Source organism: Mastigoproctus giganteus, chromosome 11 (assembly GCF_048544385.1).
Source record: "Mastigoproctus giganteus isolate SK-2022 chromosome 11, ASM4854438v1, whole genome shotgun sequence".
NCBI lineage: Eukaryota > Metazoa > Arthropoda > Arachnida > Uropygi > Thelyphonidae > Mastigoproctus > Mastigoproctus giganteus.
In genome coordinates, this window is record NC_143585.1 from 6024671 (window position 1) to 6049481 (window position 24811).

Here is a 24811-nt window from a genome sequence, read left to right on the forward strand (position 1 = left end):
TCTCTCAGGCTTCTTGATTCGATTCAGAAGAGGGCAGTTAGGTTAATTAATGATTCATCTCTAACAGAGTCTCTCCACTCGCTTTGTCATAGACGTACTGTTTCTGCTGCATACCTCTTCTACAGATACTTCCATGGGCACTGTTCTTCTGAATTGGCTTCTATAATTCCCTCTTTCAAAACAGTCCAAACACGTGCCGCCACCAGCCAACATCCATTTACTGTCCAACTTCAAACCCACAGAACCAACTTTTCATCTTCCTCATTTATTCATTCAACTGCCGTTTTCTGGAACAACCTTCATACGTATTTCCTGAAAATTACAATCTACAGAAGTTCAAGTCCAATGTCAACAAATATCTTCTTTCATCTTCTCAACCTCCAACCCAAGCACTGTACCAAGTACTATAGGTTCTAATACCTCTCGTGTTTGGGGTTCACATAAAAAAAAACAAAAAAAAAACCAGTCCAACAATCACTAATGGGAAAATCTGGTGAGATTGCCTAGTCATGTCCTAGTTAACTTCAGTATGCATTCGTTTTTATATATATTAGTATTTAATTTGTTTGCAAATTTTAGTTTAATGCTTACTTTGTTAACCCCTCTTATCATTATATAGCTGTTACAAGGCTAACTGAAGTCTTTGTTCTACTGGCAAGACTTCTATTTATGAATTTGTATACGATTTCTCCTGCCCCAAGCTGTATTTAAGTAACTTCGCTTTATGTGCTCTGTACTTTGTTGGGGTTGAATTAAAAATGATGGCGAAGGAGACGGATCTGCGAGCTACAACATGGGCAGATATGAAGTTTACTGAAGAGTGTAAATAGACAGCCAGGAAAGCCATGGTGTCCAATCAATTATTTATCAAACATTATCCTGTAGAGATAGGGAGGTCATAATCCCAATGTGTAAGGCAATTGTAAGGCCACATTTGGATTGCTCTGCTCAAGTATGGAGACCTCATCTGAAAAAAGACATCGAGCTTCTTGAAAGGGTCCAAACTCGAATGGTGAGATCGGCAGAAGGACGACCATATGAGGAAAGACTGATTATGCGGGCTACGGAGAGTGGCAACCAGGCACCTCAGAGGTGACCTGACTGAGGTTTATTTACTAATTCCTCTTAGAGGGATTAATAAAATGAATGAAGGTGGAATTCTCACTGTTCTAAAGAATTCCAGAACTGTGGCCCATAAATTCAAATTACAGGTGTTGTTGGTTTAGGTTAGATTGTAGGAGGTTTTCTTTTAGCCAGTGAGTCATTGATTGTTGGAAAAAGTTGCCCTCACAAGTGAGGAGGTAAGCATATAATTTGTATTTTCTTATCTACTTCCTTCTGGAAAACCTCTGGCTTCCTTGCACTATACGGTGAATACTATTACTATTATTGAATTGATGCAATAAGTAGATATTTATTGGTTGAAAATGCATACATCAAGCAAAAAAATAAATAATCCTCCTGGAACAATGTCTTACATTTGATAGAAGTTATTTTATTATGAGTATAATATGCTTTCAATACTAAAAATTTCAAAGATAATTTACCCACAAGTTCAACACGGGTAAGTTATGTTACAAGAAAAGATAACTTGCAAAATCTTTTATGTGCTTTATCATGTAACATAGATTATGACCACAACCTCCACCCCCCCTCTTCACCAGAATTAGATATCAGTTTAATTTTTCCATCATGGAATTCATACCGCTATGATTTAATTTTTCTTACTTTGTACTGATATCTTTACATTAATCTTGAATTTTAATTACTCTAATAGTAAGCATCCTAACCATTATGTTGAAAGTACAACTATTACACGGTATGTAAATACAGTCAGTCCTTGTATAGCACGATAGTTGTGTTCCTAGAAATCCTCAAGCAATGCAAAATCGTGCAATATAAATAACAGGCCCTATGGGAAAAATAGGGTTATGTGCCAACCACCCAAGATCGAACACACATTTGTAACCAAAACATTACCAAAAACAATAAATAATCGTAATAAAATATTTACGTATTTTATTAAGACTATTACTTAATAAAATATTGGTAATGCTTTTGCTTCTATTGTAAGCAAACTTGTTTTTTGTTTGATTTTTCTGTCCAAACAGATGACAGCCATTCCATCTCTTCCAATTCTTTGTGTCTTGATCTAATGGATTTTAATTACACTTTGAGTTGCTATGAAAGTTTTTATTTTCTCTGCATTCTTTCTAATTCTTGGCATTGCCTCATTTAGGCCAGTAAAACGGGCAATATCACATGGTCTTAATTTCGCTCAAAGTGTTTCAAAATTTCATATTTTTTCTCTATCAACAGAGGTGGACTGGCCATAAGCCTTACCGGGGGAACCCCGGTGGGCCGGAGGCCAGAAGAGGATGGAGGCCGGCGTGATTTTGGCCATAAACGCTAGTATGAGGCCGCTACAAATTTTCCTGGGTAAGAATTTTTGACCCAGTCCGCCTCTGTTTATCGATATTGCTTTTCTTTTTCTTTCTGCATCTGTAGTGTCTTCACCAGAACGCTTCCTTTTCACACCTTTTAAGTATTTTACTCATTTTTAGAGAATAAAGCACAATTACAAAATGAGGAGGCACGCTTGATACACATAAACAAAGCTGCGTGCGTGTAGCAACTGAATAAACAACACCGTAAAGGTAGAGACACACTAACACCTCACTAGATCACATTTTACTAAAACACATTTCTGGGGGGTTACTACCATAAAACAATAAAAACTATTTCCAGCTGTGTTTCTGCTAGTGGAATCTGTTATAAACTGGTAGTAAACTCGATCTAATTGCATTTGCAATAATACCAATAGCTGGAATTGTGTGGGTTTTTACGTTATTATGGCGAAAAGCGTTTCCCCTTCACTGATATAAAAAATATAAATACATTTTCAGAATCTTCTCTTCATTGCTATCGTGTTGCGTTCAGTTGGGGTGATTCCGCATTCAACTGCCATTTCTTGTAAACACAAAGGCGAATTGTGCATAAGCGAATTCGGTTCGTGTTATATACAATATCGTTCCCCTATTTATAAATCATGTATGATCGAATTCGTGTGGTGTAAACACGTGTTATACGAGGACTGACTGTAACAACATATAATAAAAAATTTTGTAAGCTACTATAATCCTATAAAAATGAATATGAAATTTGAGTTGAAAGTATTAGTAGTAAAGGCATGTGATGCAAGAAAGCAAGTGTATGAGCTTATGTAGCATCAGTCAAAAAAAAAAAAAAATTTCACACATCCATTTCATCTAAAAGTTTGTCCAGTTCCTCCTTGAATTAATTTAAACTATCAACCTCCACAACGACAGATGGAAGTTTGTTCCAGCAATCAACTACCTGCTGGCTAAAGGCAAATTTCCACACATCTATTCTACAACTGTCTTTCCTCAATTTGAATTTATGCCCCCTCAGGTTCATAATCTGTGCAAGCGGAAGAATCTCAACAGAATTCACCGTGCCCAGCCCATTCAAGGCCTTATACACCTAAATCAGATCACTTGCAGTTGCCTAGTCTCCAGCCACTGCAATTGCAGAACTTAAGACTTTCTTGGTAAGAGAATCCCTTCGTTCCCCTCACCAATCTTGTTGCCTTTCTCTGTACTCACTCAAGCAACTCTACATCCTTCCTAAAATGAGGCCTCCCGACCTGTATGCAGTACTCATGGTGTGACATGACCATTGCCTTATACAGGGGGGGTATGAAAAAGTTCGTACTCTGACCTAGATAAAACATCTGTAGGAGGATGCTGTTTTTAAAATAAGTTGTCTACATATTCAATAAATAACATATGAAATTTCATTCCCATAGGTGATCGTACACCAGAGGTGCAGACCGAAATCTGAGGAAGGACGATATGGTTGACAAAGTGGAGTATAGAACAGTGATCAAGTTCCTGCATTCTGCATTTGCAGGGCAAGAAAGCTCAGGAAATTGACAAATAAATGAAAGCTATGTATGGGCAGAATTATCCATCCTATGACACTGTAAAAAGTGGAAACTAGAGTTCCAGTGCAGTTGTACAAGTGTCTTTCACGAGCTAAGAGAAGGAAGGCCATCAACATCCACAGACAGTGAGACGATTGCAAAGGTTGAGCAGCTGGTGCTGAGTGACAGATGTGTGACAATTCATTTCATTGCAAATGCAGTGGGAATTACCGTATTTCTTCGATTCTAAGATGCCATCGATTGTAAGACGCACCTTAATTTCAGAAAAAAGCTTTGATTCTAAGAAAAAATAAATAAATAAAATAAAACGCTAAAATAAATCTAACAAATATTTTTATTATAATAGAATTCAATTTACTAACGACAATAGTACTGGTATTAATCAGTACGTATGTTATTCATCACTTCCTTCTGAATCTTCTGACCGTCGATATCTGCATCTGTACCAGAGTCTACTTCACATTCAGGATCAGATTCTTCTGAGCCATCGTTATCATTATTCCATAATATATCATCTTCTGAGCCATCGAGAGCCTTGGTGATGCAACATTTTTTAAATGAGTGCTTTTCTATTCTTTCTGGGATCAGCTTCCAAGCTGTTGATACCCATTCTGCCAATTTTGATACCGGCACTTTCTTAATTTTTCCGGAAGGTGTCACTGGAAGGTTGTCGGTCAACAGCCAGGATTCATATTCCTTTCTCAAGTAATCCTTAAATGGTTTGTTGACTGAAACATCGAGTGGATGCAGTTAGCTAGTCATACCACCAGGAATCACAACCAAGTCACCACGCTTTTGCACGATTTTATTCTTCGAAACCCACCTTGCATGCTAGGTGGGTTACAAAGGCTTCCAGGACGTCTATTCCACACAACATTTAGCCAGCCTTCCATAAGCTCTACCGACATCCATCCATTTTTTTGGGCACGCACAATAACATCTTTGGGGAAAATTTCATTCTTCGGTATGGTTTTTCAATTTAAAATTAAATATGGTGGCAACTTTCAACCATCAGCGGTGATGCATGCCATCACAGTGATACGCTGCTTTTCGTAGCCTGTGCTTATAATCTTGATTTCTTTAGCACTGTGTAATTTCGAGGCATATCAAAGAAGACTGGGGTTTCATCAGTATTTCCAATTTGACAATTTGACTAAACTCATAGTTTCTTTTTTCCCTTAATTTCATCACCTGTCGCTGAAAGTTAATCAGCTTTTGTTGAAAGTCTGAAGGAAATTTTTTGACAAATAGATGTTCGGTGCCTAAACGATAATCCACTACAAAGCATGAGTCTGTCGCACCAGCCACGACTGCCTTTAAAAATTATTTTCTCTATTCCAAGGGACTTGGCAATTTCTACGGCTTTCGATTGCATGCCTTGAGTGATGGGTAATCCTTTTGCACGTGTCTCCGTTATAAAAAGTATCACAACTTCATCGACTTGTGGAAATCTTCCTTTCTTAGGCCCTGTAAAGCACTTGGTTGTTGCTTTGCACGAAAATATCGATTTGCGATCATTTCTCCAACGACGAACATTTACTTCACTAATGTCAAAATGTCAACCCGCAGCTCTATTTCCATGTTCTTTTGTATACACAAAAACTTTTCGTTTCAATGCGGCTTAGTAGCGCAATCTTTTTGACATTTTAATGTGCAATAAGGAATCAAAATTAACGAAATACAATAACTCCACTTCTTACGTACTTTCGAAGATACAAACAAAACTTTTTAGTTTTTGCTGAGTAAGCTCCACTGTAATGAAATAATGGTGGCTTCGCATTTTGAAAGCACGTGAAATCACCCACGGCACTTTATTCTCCAATGGAATTGGAGAATGCGATAACGGTCAAACTTGGAGGCAGGGTTTCCACGTAAAAACAAAACGTGTGGTGCTGTGCAAAGTGTGGGAAAATTCGAAAAAAAACTGCGATTGTAAGACGCCATCGATTCTAAGATGCACCCCATTTTTAGAGACATTTATAGGAGAAAATCCGTCATCTTAGAATCGAAGAAATACAGTAGTTATGGGTCTGTCTACAGCATTTTACATGACCATCTGCATGTCTAAAGTCTCTGTGCAATGGGTTCCAAGATTGCTGACACTTTGCAGAAGCAATGCCAAATGCAACGTTCTCACCAACTGTTAGGTTTGTGTAATATGGATGTTGAGAACTTTTCTGATCAGCTGGTGACAAATGATGAAGGCTGGGTGTACCAGTATGATCCGGAGACTAAAGACATGTCAAAGCAGTGACTTTGATTTGTCTCAGGAAATCATCAATGAAGTAGAATCGTGGTTTCAGGCAAAAACTACAAGCTTCTATGATCAAGGCATTAAATAACTGATCCACAACAGATGGGAGAAATGTGTTGCTATACATGGAGAGTACATAGAAAAGGATTAAAGTTCCTGTGAAGTTTCACCTTTCTAAGGCTATTATTTCTAGGTAAGAGTACAAACTCTTTGATACCTTCTCGTACAAAGGGATAATCACCTCCTTTTCCCCACTAGCCAGGATTCATATTCCTTTCTCAAGTAATCCTTAAATGGTTTGTTAACTGAAACGTCGAGTGGCTGCAGTTGGCTAGTAATACCGGCTAGTCCTACTAGCAAGTCCGCCTATGATATACAAGAATTTTACTAGTCCTACTGACAAAATTCTTGTATATCATTGACAATACCCCATGACCTGCTCTGGCAGCCTGTCTGCATTGCTCAGAAAACTTTATATCAGACTGCACAATTACTTCCAAGTCTTTTTCATTTTCTACCACCCTAAGCGTAGCACTCACAGTTGGTATGTTTCTCTGCAATTACTTCTACCCATATGCAGTACTTTGCATTTGTCAATGTTAAACTTCAGTTGCCACTTCTCAGCCCATCTGCCCAACTTTTCTAGATCCTGTTGCAGTAGCACACTGCAATTACTGTCATTAACAACCCTACCAACCTTTGTATCATCTGCATACTTGGACATTGAGTCTGATATACTTACATCAATATCATTGATAAATATACAAAACAGTGGGCCCAACATGGGGGACTCCATTAATAACATTAGTCCATGAAGAGCAGCGTCCATTGATTACCACTCTGTCGTCTCCCAATCAACCACTCTTTTAACCATTGTAGCAAATTGCCCTTAATGCCACCATACTGCTCCAATTTGTACAATAGTCTTCCATGCGCAACGGTATCAAAAGCTGTCCTGAAATCCAAATATATGATATCAAAATTATTTTTTGCATCCACTTCCTTTGTAACCACATCATAGTATCCAATCAAATTTGTCACCTATGACTTTCCCTTAACAAACCTATGCTGTGTCTGAATTATTACTGCAATCTTGTCTAGATGATCCTGCAATGCTTCTTTAACCAGTGACTCCATTATTTTCCATGGAACAGAAGTTAAAATAACAGGTCTGTAATTACAGGTGTCACCCTTTAATACCCCTTTCTGAATTGGGGATACATTTGCACATTAGTCTGTGAGGACTTCCCCTGAGTCCAAGAATGCTCTCATAATTGTGGCTAAGGGTTTGCTTACTTCCTTTGCTGCATCCTTTAATCTAACTGGATAGATCCCATCCACCCCAGGTGCCTTTCTTATGTTTAACTTCAACAATTACTCCTCCACTTTGCTCTCAGTTATTACAAATCATTAAGCTCCCTGTTAAAGTTTAAAAACCTTCTGTCTTTCACTTCCCTAAAGAATTCCCTCACGTGTGAATGTAGATGTAAAATACTCATTCAGTCTGTCAGCTATCTGAGTAGGATCATCAACAATTGAACCATCGATATCAAGTGGACCAATCTGATTCATCCCCTTCCTTCTAGAGTTTACATAAGTAAAAAAGTCCTTGCTGTTTTTCTTAGCATCCTTTGCCAAATATTTCTTGTAATCTTCCTTCGCTTGCCTAATCTCCTTTGTGACTTGATTATATCTACCATAGGCTTGTGTCGCCTGATAATTTATATGCATCCCATGCATTTTTCATCTCTGCCACGTCTCATTAGTTCATCTGACATCCATTTAGGCCTAAACCTTGAACAGTATTTCTTAATCGGTATGAAAACCCTAGTAGCTTCCACGATTAATTCCTTGAATGCTTCCCATTTAGAATTTGCTGTTGGTAACATCATCAGTTGGTCCCACTGTACAGAATTTAAAAAATTGTCTGAGACCACTGTAGTCACTTTTAACGAAGGCAAAAATCCTTCCCTTTCCCCTATTGGTAATCATATCTTTAAGTAAATCCCACATCAGTACACTATGATCACTGCCACTTAGTGGTTCCTTTACCTGCAAATTCTTAATGCATGAATTATCAATGCTGATAACTATATCAAGTGTATTATTCTCTCTAGTTGCCTCTCGAACAAGCTGCAAAAACATTCATCCAATAAATCCACACAAGTCTTGCTAGTGTGCAAGCGAGCGTCCAACCCACAAGTTCCAGTCAATATCTGAAAAGTTAAAATCCCCCATTATAATACCATCTGATTTACTGGCCCATTCTATTTTTCAGTGATGAGATTCTCTGCATGAATAATTCTACTAAACACTGCCTGGCTAAAATCAACAAGCAGCTGTGTGTTAAAGAAAATTTATAAAAATCTAAGCAAATGAACAAATCCATGCAATGTATGCAAGATCAAGCGAATGTGATAATGTGTCTAGCATTAGAAAAGGCTGCTGTGCTCTAAATTTTGCCAGACTATAAAATCTTCACCACCCTGGAAGGCAGTTTATTCCAGTGGTTAAAAATATGCTTACCAAGTCCCTAAGTCTAGCCTAATTTTACTGATCCCATTTCAAAATTTTACCGTAGTTCGTTTTACCCACTCGCCCAGTGTCTCAGATGCCCCAAAGATAATTTCTAGAAAGATTAATGCCTAGTATCAAAACTGTTACCCCACATCTCTGTAATCCCTCCTCATATGGATTTCTTGTTGCTATTCTCATCAGCTTATGCTGTTGCACATGTCAAGTCAACATTGAGACTTGCATACATCAAGCAAGAAAACAATCCTCCTGGAATAGCATCTTACTGGAACAAGACAATTGACTCACTAGATAAGTAATGTACCCTTTTAGGAAACTCAGTGTCTTTCTTTAGATACAGCCTTCTGGCCTAAATACAAGATCCAATTGCAGACTAACCATTGACTTATATAACAGAATAATTATTTCTTTCTCCCTACACTTGATAAGACAATACGTATCTTCCTGGCCAAGGCTTGTACTACGTGGTAACCTTCATGTCTTAATTCATATATATATATTAATAACACCCAGGTTTCTTTCTCTCTCCTCATTTACACCTCCCACCCACACGTTATACATTATTTTTGGGAGTTGCTATTACCTAAATGTAGCAACTTGCATATGGAAACATTAAAATTTAACTGCCATTTCTCAAACCATCTAAAAAGCTTGTCCAAATCATTCTAAAGGAGCTCAAAATGATTTGGACCCTTACTGATAATATTCAAGAAAATCAGAAACGAAGGTGGCCCCAGAATCAAACCTTGAGGAAACCCATTTATAATCTTATCCCACTGTTCATGTGGGCAAGGTTATAAGTGCTTCCTGAACTTTAGTCATCCCTTGATCCACCTTAGGACCTTGCCTAATTCCAATACATTCCAGCTTATACAACTTTCCATATGGAGCTGTTTCAAATGTTTTGCTAAAGCCTAAGTACAATCCAACTCCTGGATGATCGTGCTATAGTAGTTTGTTATGTTGGGCAAGCAAAATTTTCCCTTTACATACTGCAAAGGTAAACTCACAAGATAACCCATTCCCATCTATTTGGACAATAATACGAATGAGTAAAACACATTTCTTAATCCAATTGAACAGGTTCTCAATTATATTGAGATTTCAGCAAAAAGCTGTTGCTGGTGGCACTATTAGGATACTGCCCAAATAAAGTATATAACAGAGTCATAACTCAGTACAAGAAGAAAAATTCTATCTCAAATTACTATTTCAGTTCAAAAATTTGAATAGCATATAATAATGGGAATTAAAGGTCTGTTCAAATTTGCTTACCCGTGCAATAAAATATGGCTCTGCACTGAAAATATAAAGAAATTCATCAAGGAAATGGTATAAGAGTCCTAACATATCATCTCCTGTAAATGAAAAGAGAAAACTAATGTTAGATGTTTCAATAGTGAACATTAAATGTATAATAATAACAAAAAGTTATATCAAAATTAAAAGCAATTGCTTGATGCTTCTATTGCAATTCTCAATTTGCAATGTCAAGTCTTGAGCTTGTTTTACAAATCTTAAAGATTTGTAAAACAAGCTGAAGCTCACAGCAGTCGATCATTCATTCTTTGTAATTTTAACTAAATTTAAATCCATTTAAGTTTTATCAATGCAGCAATGCAAGAGTTCAATTTTAGTATATATTGGGGATTTTGCTGAATGCTTTTTTAGGAGAGTTCCCTCCCAAAATAAACACCTCTTTGCATTGGCAGTACAATTTTAATGATCAAAGGCATTCTAGGGAGTGATATATCTTGATTTAATTTTAACTTTAAGCTACAATGTTTCCTTACATTGTGGCTCAGTTTTGCTAGGCTTCTTCAGGCATAGTTCATGTTGTTTTTTACAGATTTCTGTTGCAATGGCTACTCTGGTCATGCCCAGTTGGATATAATATTTTGCATACTGTAGGATGAAAAAACCAGATAACTCACAGGTGGGGAACCTATTCTTTCTGTGTGATTGCTAACTACAGACTCAATTCAGTCCTCAAGGATCTTTAGAGACAGGTAATAAAGTTATACACATGTTAGAAAATACATGTCAGAAATAAAATAGTATACAAAAATTAAATATGGGAGAAAATATCTCCACAGCATCTAACTCTGAATCTGATACCACCAGGTATGGAATCAACTACCAGGCCAACCTATGTGGCAGCTGGCAACCAGCCAATTAGACTTACTGATTCATTTATTCACTTAAAAATACATATAAAAATTCAAATTCAAATTTCAGATTCACTTAAAAATTCATTTATTTATTTATTTTAAAGTATTTTATTTCTAACATATTCTTTTTCACATCTACATCTTTATTTATTTATTTTAAAGTATTTTATTTCTAACATATTCTTTTTCACATCTACATCTTTATTTATTTATATCTGAAGAGGGCTAACATTCCCCAGTTAGTGCATTTTTTATTTATTTATTTTTTTTTTCAATAAAACTGTAGTAATGACACAGTACACTCTTCAATACATAGATTATCGGGAACCTAATTAAAATTAACTTGAAAGAAACTTATATAGGACACTCACTCTCTTATTCAGTATAGTGCTGCAAAGGTTATGTGGAATGTTATTTTTCAAGTAAATATCTTGAAAATTATATCTTTTATTAATCCATACTGTGGAACTTGTTCAACTATTTATATTAGCTGTAAATCTCTGTTCGCTATTATTGGATCTATCCTTTAGTATATTTTATACTGCGTATTCCAGTGTATAAGTTGACTTATGAATATAAAGCATTTAGGGCTGAAGCCTCAAGCTATGGAAAAGTCTAGACTATGTATAAGTATAGTGTGAAAGCATCAACAATAGAGGCTTCAGCCCTAAACGCTTTATAGTCTAAACACATCATACACCATCAGGCATCTCTCATATTGTGGAGTTATACTTCATAACTGTTTTGCCATCATTGCATCACTTGGGTATCTACCCACCCACCGAAGAAGGGCCAAATAGCCCTGAAATGGTGCCATCTGGGTGGTGGTATCCATCTGAGAATAAGTAATATTAGTCTTCTCCTCAGGTGAAGTGTTACTTATTCGAAAAAGTGCAATATCATGGCAACTCGCTGTGAAAGTATTCACAATATGAGATATAACTTAAAACGATGCCATTTTGCTAACATTCTGTTAATTCAGATTTGGCTATGTATTATTGATGCTTTCGCACTATACTTATACATAGTTGACTTATGAAGCAACAAAAAATTGTCTAAACTTTTAAGATAACTTTACGTGCTGGGTATAAAATCCTAAACTCAAATTAAAAGCACCTGCTTAGAGTTAGAAAGACAAGAATTAATACCAATACATTTACAAATTATTAGATATACCCTGTCAAGTCAAAACATTATGACCACCTACCTAATAGTGGGTTGTGTCTCTTGCTGCTGGCACCACCACCAAATAGTGAAGCATGAACTCTATAAGGCCTCTGAATGTTGGCAGGATTGCATCCCACAGATCTGCAATAGTCAGTGGTGGAGAATCAAAATACTGGATTTGTCAATCTGTGTAAACCCAGAGATGTTCTATGGTATTCATATCTGGAAAATTCAGTGGCCAAGGTACCAACCTGGAAGTCACTTTCATGTTCAGTGAAACAATCTTGAACAGTCTCTTGAATAATGTGACAGGACATTATTATCGTTTGTTCGGACATTCCTGTGCCATCTGGGAAAACAGTCGCCATGAAGGGGTGTATCTGATTAATCATGATGGATTGGTAGCTTATGCAGAGTGCGGCAATTGCAAAGTGACACTGAAATTATGAGACAAGTGCTTGTGCACTTGTCTCATATTAGAAGTAAACATGAAATGAAAGATTGTTCCTTGAGCACCACATTCAAGGAAATTGCCACCATTTCAGAATGTAGTGTGAGCTGAACTCTTCTGCATCTGTTGTGAAGGGGCAATGGAACGAAGAGCAAACATCAATTTTTCTGTTTGACTGGCAAAAGTGCCACAGAACCATTTCAAATGATGAAGCAAGTGTATGGAGAGAATTGTCTGTCTAGTGCACGTGTTTTCGAGTGGCATAAACATTTCGCTCGTGGAAGAGAATCACTAACATACAACGAACATCCAGGCCCTGCAAAAACAATTCGAATGCCAGAATTGATCAAAAAGGTGTGGGAAATCATTACCAATTCTCCGAATTATTTCAAAAGACCTGTGCATTAACAAGGAAACCAATCGACAAATAATAACCCAGGATTTGAAAACAAAGGTCTGTGCATGGTTTGTTTCACGTTCGTTAACAGACAATTAATGACAGGCATGAGTTGAACACTGCAAAGAACTCGCTGAGGCCACTGAAAGCAAACCCAACTTCTGGAATTCAACCGTTAGGGGTAATGAGAAATGGTATTTTCGGTATGACCCAACAACAAAGCAATAAAGTGCAGGGAAGTCAGCAAACTCTCCCAAAGCCAAAACAGTTTATCAAGAAAGGTCCAAAATCAAAACTATGCTCATCACTTTCTATGATAGTAAGAAAATTATGAAGAAAGCATTCATGGCCAATAGCCAAAGCATTACTGCTGCCTACTATCTGGATGTTTTGAAACGTTTGTTACAGAGAATTCGTCGTGTGCGGCCTAAGGAGAAGATGGCAGTTGGTTCCTCTTGCAGGACAATGCACCAAGCCACAAGGCTCTCACTGTTTCAGAAGTTTTTGGATAGCAAAAGTCTGCATACTGTTGCACCCACTGTATTCACTAGACTGACTTAGCCTCTTGAGACTTATTTTTGCTCTCGAAGCTAAAAGCAACACAAAGGCTGTTATTGTTATTTTGATGATGTCAATACCATTCAAATAGCTGTGACAAGAACATTGAACAGTAAATCAATCATGGCCAGTCATTCCAGTTGCTTCTTGATCATTGCATGTAGTGGTGTAGATGCGGAAGGAAGTTGCTTTCAATAAACCAAGGTTAGTTTACTCATACACGGGGTCATTTTTTTTTTTCTAGCATTAGTCTCATTTTCCAATTGCTGCACTGTGAGTGCAATTCAGAGTGCAATCTATGGGTATGAGGGATTGAAGAGATTCCCAAGAAAACATCCCCACATACCAAAACGCTGCTACCACCTGCTTGTTTCTGTTGGACCAGAAACAAACAGGAAAACTACCTCTCTGTGGTTTTCCGCCATACCCTCTATCTACTGTCCACATAGCATAGCAGGAAACATGATTTGTTGGAAAAGCCAACTTTTTTCTAGTCAATAGTCCAATGACACCTTTCAGATGCAAACTTTAAGCATTCTTGGCAATGGGTGGCCATAAGTATGGGTACCTTGCCTGGGCACGTACTTTGGACTGGAGGAGAGTTCATTGGATCATGGTATTAGAAACACTGCTAGTTATTCTCTGGTTAAAGTCCATGTACATTTGAGGGAAAGCAGTATGTTTTGTCATGATGCAAGATTGCCATGGTGACTGCAAGCTCACCATCAAGATGTTGAAGACAAAATTCTCTGACACTGTACAAGTACCATGTACTTGTACAATGTCATTTTAACCAGGGAGCGGCCAACAGTGTTTCTAACCACATCATAGTATCCAAGGAACTCTCCTCCATATGGGAAATCCGAAGTATGTGCCCAGTCAAGGTACTCATACTTATGGCCACCCATTGCCAACAACGCTTGAAATTTGCATCTGAAAGGTGTCATGGGACCAGTGACTGAAAAAAAGTTAGCTATTCCAATGAATCACATTTCCTGCTATGCTATGTGAACAGTAGACAGAGGATAAGGTGGAAAACTGCAAAGAGGTTCACTCTGATGTCCTGGTCCAACAGAAACAGGCAGGTGGTAGCAGCAATGTTTTGGTACGTCGGGATGTTTTCTTGGAAATCTCTTGGATTCATAATACCCAAAGATGTGTGTAGCACTCTGAATGCTACACAGTGCGGCAATTGGAAAATGTTTGTTGCAAAGAATCCGTCATGTGCAGCCTCAGTATGGAGAAGACAGTAGTTGGTTCCTCTTGCACACAAAGCACCAAGCCACAACATTCTCATACAATGTCAAGTACCATGTACTTGTACAATGTCAAGAATTCTGTCTTCAACATATTGATAGTGAGCTTGCAGTCACCATGGCAACCTTGAGTGTGACAAAAACATACTGCTTTCCCTCAAATGGTCAAAAAAATATTTGACAATTTGGCAATCTTCTGTCAGAAAGGTTTTCATAGTATAAATGTCTTTCTTCAAGTGAATTTCCTCCATTGCACCATACATGAGGTACATATCCACATACTAACCCAAGCACGGTACTAAGTACTATAGGTTCTAATACCTCTCGTGTTTGGGATTCACATAAAAAAAAAAAAAAAAAAAACTAACTATGAAAAATGCAGTCAGTGCTGTAAACTTAAACACTGCCAAAGAATAATTTCTGATTATAACTAATATTATCACAGCGCAAACATGCTGGAATATGTTGGCTCTTAGAGAGGAGAGGGAAGGAAGGAAGGAAGAGGAAATGCAAGAAAAGATGACCTCTTCATTTTGGATCAAAGTTTTTCAATTAAAGCAGCAATTTCAGTTTTTATTTACTACTCTTTTGGCACATTCAACCTCAATCTCTTCATCCCAGGTTATGGACATGACTTCAAATAATTACTGTACATCAGTCTTATACATAAACAACTCTGAAATAAAGTGTTTGACTTTTTTTCTTTTTTCTTTTTTTTTTCTTCAGCACGAGAATGTCCCTAAATCATCCTATATATACATGTACACAACTACAGAAAAAAATATTTTTAGGAATATTTAAAGAATAAGTTAAATAATAAAGGTTACCTTCAGCTTCTATATCTTGGGTAAGAAGTATATCCACATAATCCAATTCTGTCATGTATCCAAACATCCCAACAGCAGCCTAGTACATAACATTTTATCACATTAAAAGAGTTTGCCAGTTTATCATTTCTACAATGTTAATAATTCAATAAAAATTTTAAACAAGAATTTACTCTGCATGCTAAGCTAAATCTGTCCGAATTATAAAGAATAAACATAAACATAATTTGTATTATGCAGGAAAAATAGTCTCCAAAATATTTTTTGTGTGGGGTACAAAAGCCATTACTTTTCTTCTTCAGGTTTAATTTCATTACCAAAAATATTTAATTTTTTATGGAAAAATCATTTAAATAATAAATATAATTTTTACTATATTAATTACATTAAATTCATCTCAATCTCCTGTTTTATTTAATAATAAAAAAAAAAGTCTGCATTAAATGAGTTTGTTCAAAATGAAGACTTCAAATTCATGAGCAAAGGAAGAGAGGGAGCAAATTTTGAAAGCTGCTAGATAGACTTTTGTGGTTCCTAAAATTATTGGATTTTTTTTTTTATTCATTTGTTTTAAATTAGCAGTTCAGTTATTATTCGTGAATATCTGATATAGTAGATGAAGCTTTTGACTTTCGAAATTGCTTAGAAAACAAAAGTCAAAGTAGAGAAAATTCTACAGCCAGTGTTCACCGACATATTTAGTATTCAATATTCATTCAATACAGTTCAATATAAGAACAATACACACTCAGTAATCACTGAATTATGACTTACCTAATACTGCCTTGGGCCACCATCCGCATGGATAACAGCTGCTATTTGCCCAGGCATAAAAAAAAAGTCTGCATTAAATGAGTTTGTTCAAAATGAAGACTTCAAATTCATGAGCAAAGGAAGAGAGGGAGCAAATTTTGAAAGCTGCTAGATAGACTTTTGTGGTTCCTAAAATTATTGGATTTTTTTTTTTATTCATTTGTTTTAAATTAGCAGTTCAGTTATTATTCGTGAATATCTGATATAGTAGATGAAGCTTTTGACTTTCGAAATTGCTTAGAAAACAAAAGTCAAAGTAGAGAAAATTCTACAGCCAGTGTTCACCGACATATTTAGTATTCAATATTCATTCAATACAGTTCAATATAAGAACAATACACACTCAGTAATCACTGAATTATGACTTACCTAATACTGCCTTGGGCCACCATCCGCATGGATAACAGCTGCTATTTGCCCAGGCACTGACTCCATTAGATGTCTGAAGATGTCCATAGGGATCACTGTGGAGAGCCATGCTGCCTGCAAGGCTTTCCACAGTGTCATGTCCACACACTTCACTTTCCATTCCAAGATATCCCAAAGGTGTTCAACTGGAATGAGACCAAGCAAATTTGGCCAGCTGGATGACATAGCACATTGTCTTGAAAGATCCTATTTCTGTCCAGGAAAAAATGCAACATGGCAGAGTGCACATGGTCTCCTAAGAGCTGCCAGTAGAACTCACCAGTGAAACGTTGGTCCATACACAACGAGGGACAGTAGTTTTTGCTAGCAAAACATACCCCATATTAAGAAACCACTGCTCAAAAAGTGGACACCATGCACGATGGATCCATAGACTCATGTTGCTTGTGCTACACACAAAGGAGTCTGTCAGCATGTTGTACCACGTATTTAGACCCATCCGACCAGCACACTCACTTCCAGTCCTCTACTGTGTTGTTGACACCATATTCAATGTCTTACACTTGGGGACCAGCAACCTACAAATAAACTATACACTTGGTAGGGTTGAATTAAAAACAGTGGAAGAGGAAAGGGATCTGGGAGTTACAATATGGGCAGATATAAAGTTTTCTGAACAGCATACACAGGCAGCCAGGAAGGCCCATGGTGTCCTATCAATGATTTATTGAACACTATCCTGTAGAGATAGGGAGGTCATAATCCCACTGTATAAGGAAATTATAAGACCACATTTGGAATATTGTGTTCAAGTATGGAGACCTCATTTGAAAAAAGAGATCAAAAAGTATGAGGGCTCTGATTATGTGGGCTACAGAGCTTGGCAACCAACCTCAGAGGTGATCTGATCAATTTTGATAAATCTAAATTACAAAGCTTGAGGTTTAGATCAGATTCTAGGAAGTTTTCTTTCAGCCAGCAAGTCATTGACCAAGTTGCCCTTGCGGGTAGTTGAGGCCGACAGTTTGAATAAATTCAATGGTCTACTGCGGGGTCCCCAAACTACAGCCCGTGAAAGAATTTTATCCGACTCACAGATATTTCAACTAAATCATAAAAATTAACGTTTATATTAGATCACAATATAATTTAGGAAAAACAAATTTTACAGATTATTTTAACATTTGTCAGTTGATTAATAGTGTTGATGCCTCTACATCATCAGCTTAGTCTCATTAGATATTAATTCTGTTATTTCCACTCAAAGCTATTCTTTGAAACATTGTTAAAATAATCCATTAATCTTGACCCTGTCATTAAATAGCAATAGGCGTTAGACACAGTAATTAGGGATTTTCTAATCCCTTGCCAGCCTGAACAACAACCCTAATGTTCAGAGTATGGGAGCAAAGGTCACCCTAAGCTTCCATTACACAAGAATCCTGGATCCAGGATAAAACCTGACACCAGCTGCATGGTCTGATGACTGGTATCGGTAAGGTCCTGAACCAGCCTGCACATGAATCCTGATGATCAGAGTATGGGAGCAAAGGTCACCCCTGGCTTCTGCTATACAAGAACACCGGATCCAAGATATAAACATCGCACTCTCCTATTGGTTAATGGAGTTAATCCCTTTGCTATAAATTAACTGCTGGTAGCCTGTATGCACATAAAGTTTCTGATAGTATTGGCAAGAAGAGGCTGTCGACATGTATGAGTTTAATCTCTTGGTATTATCTTACATTTCCTGTTTTCTACTGTAACAGCAATTCAAAATTTAATACTTTAGAATCGTAATTTGCAAATTGTAATATATATTGGTAATTGTAACTGTAATATCCTAAAATATTCAAATTTGTAGCACTTTCTGTTCTCCCCACAGCATGGTCTGATGATGGGTCACCTTATTAAACTATATTGTAATTAATAATATAGTTTTATATTATAATAATAGAGTTTATTAGGCAAACAGCCTAATAAACTATATTATTAATTTCACATGATATAAGAGTGATATGAATATAATAATAACCTCTATGTTAAAATATTTCATAAAATTTTAAGACATATCAGTGCTTACTTCAATATTCACGAGTATTTTTTTTTTATTCCAGTGACAACATAAATGGCACTAAAACGTGTTGGGAGGAAAAAAGTGTCAAATAAAAGTGATGCTAAGTGTTGCGTTTTTAATGAGCGGTGACCAATTAATTACTTTTTTGCACTGCTCAATGATACTTGTACATGTCTAATTTGCAATGAAGCCTTGTCGGTATTCAAGGAATATAATGCGAAACATCGCTACACCACAAAACATGCCTCAAATTATGATAAATTTCAAGGAGCTTTGCAGCAGAAAAAAACTCCAAGAACTAACCCAAACTTTTCAAAGTCAACAACAGAAGATTAGAATTTTGACTCATCAAAATTTATCTGCAGCTAGGTTGTTGTTGTTTGGTTTTTTAGGAGCATTAGCAACTAAGGCTATATTGCTCCGGGGATATGCGGTGGTCATTCCCTGACCTTTCCCTGACCGTATTTGGTGGGCACGGGCTCGAACCCCGGTCTAATCAAGAAGCGTGTGCTACGCCCTGGTGCTCCTGCCCACCTGGCTATGGAGGCGCCATCTGCAGCTAGAGCTGGTTTTCGAGCCTCTCAAATGATTGCCAAAGAAGGAAGGGCCTTTGTAAAACGAATTTGTTTGGAAATTGCAGAAGAAGTATGTCCTGAGAAAGTAAAGAATCTGTAAGTTTATCTTCATCAACTGTAACAAGAAGAATTGAAGATTTAGGAGCCCACGTTCAAAATCAACTCATAGAGAAAGTTCATAGAAAAAGTTTGTGAATTCACACATTTCAATAGCAATTGATGAGAGTGAAGTACAAGCCATACATGTTCAATTACTAATTTATATCCAAGGTGTAAATCAAATTTTGCATTAACTGAAGAGTTAGTTGCATTAAAAGATACAACATGCGAAAATATATTTTACAGTGTGTGTCAGAAGCAATTGACAGTCCAAATTGAATTGGGATTTGCTATCAGGTTACGACAGATGGCGCTAAAAATATGGTCAGTACTAAAATTGTGTTCAAGGAGTAAGCTTCATAAATATCTTGAGAGCAAAAATATTAAAAAAAACAATGCAATTTCATTGTATAATTCACCAGCAGTCTTTGTGCAGAAAATATTTGGGCATAGATTCAGCCATGTCATCTGTAATATCAACAATAAATTTTATTTGTAAGACTGGTCTGAATCGTCAACAATTTAAAAATTTTCTTGAAACAATTCAGGCTGAATACTGTGATTTGTTGTACTACACTGAAGTACGATAGTTGAGTCACGGTAACATGTTGAAGCAATTTTTTGAACTTAGGATTGAAATAGATCTGTTTATGAATGAAAAATTTAAACCTGTTCCGGAACTGTGAGATATCAAATGGTTGTGGAACATTGCCTTTTTAACAGATATATGCGAACACTTGAATTTTCTTAATATGAAACTATAAGGGCAAGAAAATTTGTCAATGAATTGTATTATAATGTCAAAGCATTTGAAATAAAACTGGAGTTATTTAAAAGTCAAGTACTTCAGAATAATTTTTCACATTTTCCAGGTTGCAATAATTTATCTAAAAATATGCCTAGTTGTAATTTTTCCACTGAAAATTTTGTTAAAATCAGCTTGTTGCAGGAAAATTTCAGATAGATTTTCTGATTTTAAAATAATTCAAAGGTGTTCGAACTTTTTCAAATTCCATTTGACGTACCTGTCAACAATATTGATGAGAATTTACAATTAGAGTTGGTGGATCTTCAATCTAATGATCAACTGAAGACAATATTTAAAAATGAAATCTAACTCAATTTTATTCAACATTATCTTAGTCACATTATCCAAAAATTAAAAATTTTGCATGAAAGGTTACATCAATTTTTGGAAGTACATGTATATGTGAACAGACCTTTTCAAAAATGAAATATGTAAAATCAAAAATACAATCACGTCTAACTGACCCACATCTACATGACTTTTTAAGAATTGGAACTAGTACTTGAAAACCCGATATTATGAAACTTAGTTGCACTCTACAACCACATTCATCGCATTAATTATAATTTTGTTGTATTGCTAATTGTATTTTTGTGATTACTACAATAAGTAATAATTAATTTTGTTGTATTACTAGCTGTATTTTTGTGATTACTACAATAAGTAAGTAATAATTAATTTTGTTGTATTACTAGCTGTATTTTTGTGATTACTACAATAAGTAAGTAATAATTAATTTTGTTGTATTACTAGCTGTATTTTTGTGATTAGTAGAATAAAAAAGTAATAATTAATTTTGTTGTATTACTGACTGTACCTTTGTGATTAGCACAATAAATAAGTAATAATTAAAATTTGATATAAACAAACTGGTATGTTTTATATTACATATCCATCGATTTATTTTTGAATTTGTAGATATAGGTAGGTATAGAATGTGTTTCTCTGCATAACATTACAGTGATGCAGAGAATGTAATTTTCAGTAATTAGGAATTTTCTCCGGTCCGCCAAATATTCCAAAATTTGATATGTGGTCTGCTTCTCTAAAAGTTTGGGGACCCCTTGTTTTACCTGTGTGAGGGGAGAAGCATATAATTTGTGTTTTCTTCTCTACTTGGTTGGGGTTGTTTTTTTTTTTTGTTTTTTTTTTTGCCAGTGTAGCAAAAGCTTCCTTGCACTATATGGTGACTACTATTACTAGCACCACAGCATTCACCACTGACAGTGATCAGCAGTGAGGAGAGAGAGTGTCTCTTAGGTCATCTGCTGTGAAACCCCATAAGTCTCAGTGTGCAGCACATTGCCATTTGGAATATTGTTCTTGCATTCCCCATATTGTATTGTGATGTGAACTGTCACACAGTGACCTGCCATTGAGCCCGTACAACACACTGCACCCCTTGCTCACCACAAACATCTACCTTGAATAATCATTTACAGTTTTGTCAGCAGGTGGTGGTTTGACCCATTCAACGCCCTTCTTTGTGCACCTTAACCACAGTGGGCTGTGAACATCTAACAAGATGTCCCGTTTCTGATATGAAACCACCCGACAAGAATTCCCACAATCATGCCCTTTTTTGAAACTCTGATATCTTTACTATGTCCCATAACTGCTACTTTTTCACTACATTTTCACAACCACATGCAAATTACCTCTGCTCTAGGGTACTAAGCCGTTTGGGTTTTTATACCGCAAGCTATGCAGCATAGTTCATTACAGATGAGGTGGTCACAATTCATTGATCACTGAGTGTAAATGCTATTTAGTATTCTTGTATGTAATTTTGTAGGAAAACAATTAATATTACAAGTATTTTTTATTAAATTTATAACAATACAAATGTGATTTAATAACATAACAGTATCACATAACACATTAACATAACTTAAAATGGTATAGTATATACTGTATATCCAAGAATTGTGTAGCATTATTATAATCTTATCTGAGTTATGCACTATCTCTAAATTAAATTTAAACTAAAATCATGGCCCAGATTAGGGCAGCAAAGCAAAAAAAAAAAATGGTATTAATGGTCCCCACGCACACACTTATAGCTGTAAGTGTGTATGTTTACAGGCCAGTTTCCACATTATGTAGGCTGAAAAACATTGATTAACTCATGGGAAAAAACCTATACCTCCCACCTAAGATCAAATAATTATGAATGAAGAGGGCTTTACAAATTCCTCCAGTTGTCAACAGAAATTAAATAAGTGGCAGATGCTGATGTATCATGTTGACTAAGCTACAGTGGAGGGCTTCGGCAAAGCACAAAAAAAAAAAAAAGCTCAAAGTAGTGGGAATGCTTTGAAATCATAACAGAGCTGTGATTGCAGCTCTCTTCTCAAGAATCAGAGCTTTATACAGCATGCTACTTGCTGCTTGTTTGCCAAGTCATCTGAGAGACTTGATATGGCTAAATCGAAAGCATGCAGAGACGTCTCTGCATGTTTTCGATGCAAAAAAGTGTGAGATTTTTAAAAAAAATTTTATGTTAAAGAAGCTACTTAACATAAATAAAATGTTTATTATGATTTAGTTCAATGTTAATTTGCATTTGGTTTAGATCTGTCAACATTTAAATTTGTATTTTGTCTGCTAACTTTGCTTATTTAACCTATAGAGGCAGTGTCATGATATACTTTCTAATTTTGAGTTCTGTTCATTACTTTGTCTGTTTGGATCATATAGAAGCATCCACTGACATTGTGCTAGAGAGCAGTCAATGACTGAAATACAATCCTTGGCAGTTCATAAGAGCTGATGTCTATTTGAAGAGGCAGTGCTTGCAAGTTTCCAGTTCCTATTTATTTAATTATCTATTATAAAAACTTGCATTCATATTACTAAGAGTGAACACTGCGTTGTTTTTTCTTATTTTTATTTTATTTTATTATGTAGCATTATACATCATTGCTAAGTTCAACCTAATTGCAGTAGGAATCTGCTGTATTTGTTATATGGTTTAGTGTTTTGTTTTTTCTATAAGTCTTAGTGATATTACAATTGGTTCCTACGGTAGAGCTCTCATGAGAAGATTATGTCTAATGTCTATGATTTTGTAAAATTAATATATGCTAAAAAGCTCTCAGCAGGTTTCCCCCCAAGTTATTCCTCACATAATGAAAATGAAAATAAAGAAAAACAAACAAATAAAAACATAAGTAATTACCTGTTCAAATGCTTCAGTTAAATCATCACCCCCTTAACAGGACTTCAGTCAAGGAATATAGTCAACATTTCATGAAATTTTTATATTAAAAAGGTCAAGCAGATGTAATATTCTTCGAATATATCATAAGAAGGGTAGCAATAAGGTTTCAAGACTGGTACAATAAAAAGAATACAAAGTGAAGGAGCTTAAAAATGGTTTTATTTTTATTCAAAGTAACCAACACCTGATTGAATGCACTTATTACACTGTTCTAAAAGTTTCTGAAAAGAGTCAATGAAGGCATTCAAAGAGATGATGCTCAGTTTGGCAATTACATTTCTCTTTATGTCCTAAACATCCTGAAATCTCTTTCCCAAGGTGAAAGAATAGGTTGGATAGTTGATCCATACAATGCCATGTTTCACCAGATATGTCTTCACAACAAGTGTGGAATGGGTGGGGGGGGGGTTATGCAACAAGAATCAGCTGCCTTTCACCTGTGTCTTCACCCAGGAAATATGCTTCAATAGTCTTTGAAGCATCTGTATGCAGAACCCAGCACTAATGCTCTTCCCTTCATCCTACAGTGGATTGAAAATGGATGATGATGACAAATGATACCATTCAAACAGGTACAATTTTAATGTTTCATCACCATAAACAATTTTTAGTATTTCATGTGTTTCTGTTACAGATTTTCTCAGTTTAGAGCAAAATTTGATATTCGTTTGTTGCTCCATTGCAAAATCGTGACCTGGAACATTAACACTACTAATGAAACTGGTTGTTACTTGCAACCTGTCAGCCTACTGGACAATCTCTGTACCACCATCTGTTGGAGGAAGTTTTAACTACAAAATATACCACTTCTGTTTATTTTTCAAACTAATCAAACATGACCGCAACACAGTCTAGGAACTTTATTGCTACTCCCCGTATACTTGAAGAAGAAGAATTATAAAATACTACAAATTACATGTATTAAAAACCTAATTTACCTGGGCAAATGCCCAGGTAAACTAGCATTACCTGTATAAACATGCAAGGATTATTTCAATTTTTTTGGGGAAAATTTGTGCAATTTTCAAAAGTGGTATGGGGATAAAATAAATATTGATATGTGGACTGAAACAGTGGTATGGGGACTGAAATAAATATTGATAGAATTATGAATATTTCTGAAAGATATTTAAAAAAATTTTCTATCAACACAATCTGTAAGCATGGTAAATTTCACATTTCAGCACAATCTGTAAGCGTGGTAAGGTTACTAGTTTAATGATAACAGAGATGAGAAAGCCAGCTTTAGACTGCCATTTAAGGT

At 36.0% G+C, this 24811-nt stretch overlaps 1 protein-coding gene across 1 annotated transcript in view; it reads right to left on the bottom strand.

Annotated features, from left to right (window-relative positions):
• Positions 1-23545, bottom strand: part of Archease (protein archease) — a 57405-nt gene extending 33860 nt beyond the window's left edge. Inside the window, exons 1-3 of the mRNA XM_090384744.1 lie at positions 23506-23545; positions 15584-15662; positions 10032-10114 (exon numbers count right to left, since the gene is read on the bottom strand). Coding sequence (XP_090240870.1) covers positions 10032-10114; positions 15584-15650 — 150 coding nt within the window. The 5' untranslated portion in view covers positions 15651-15662; positions 23506-23545. The remainder of the gene's footprint in view (positions 1-10031; positions 10115-15583; positions 15663-23505) is intronic.
• Positions 23546-24811: the final 1266 nt, after the last annotated feature.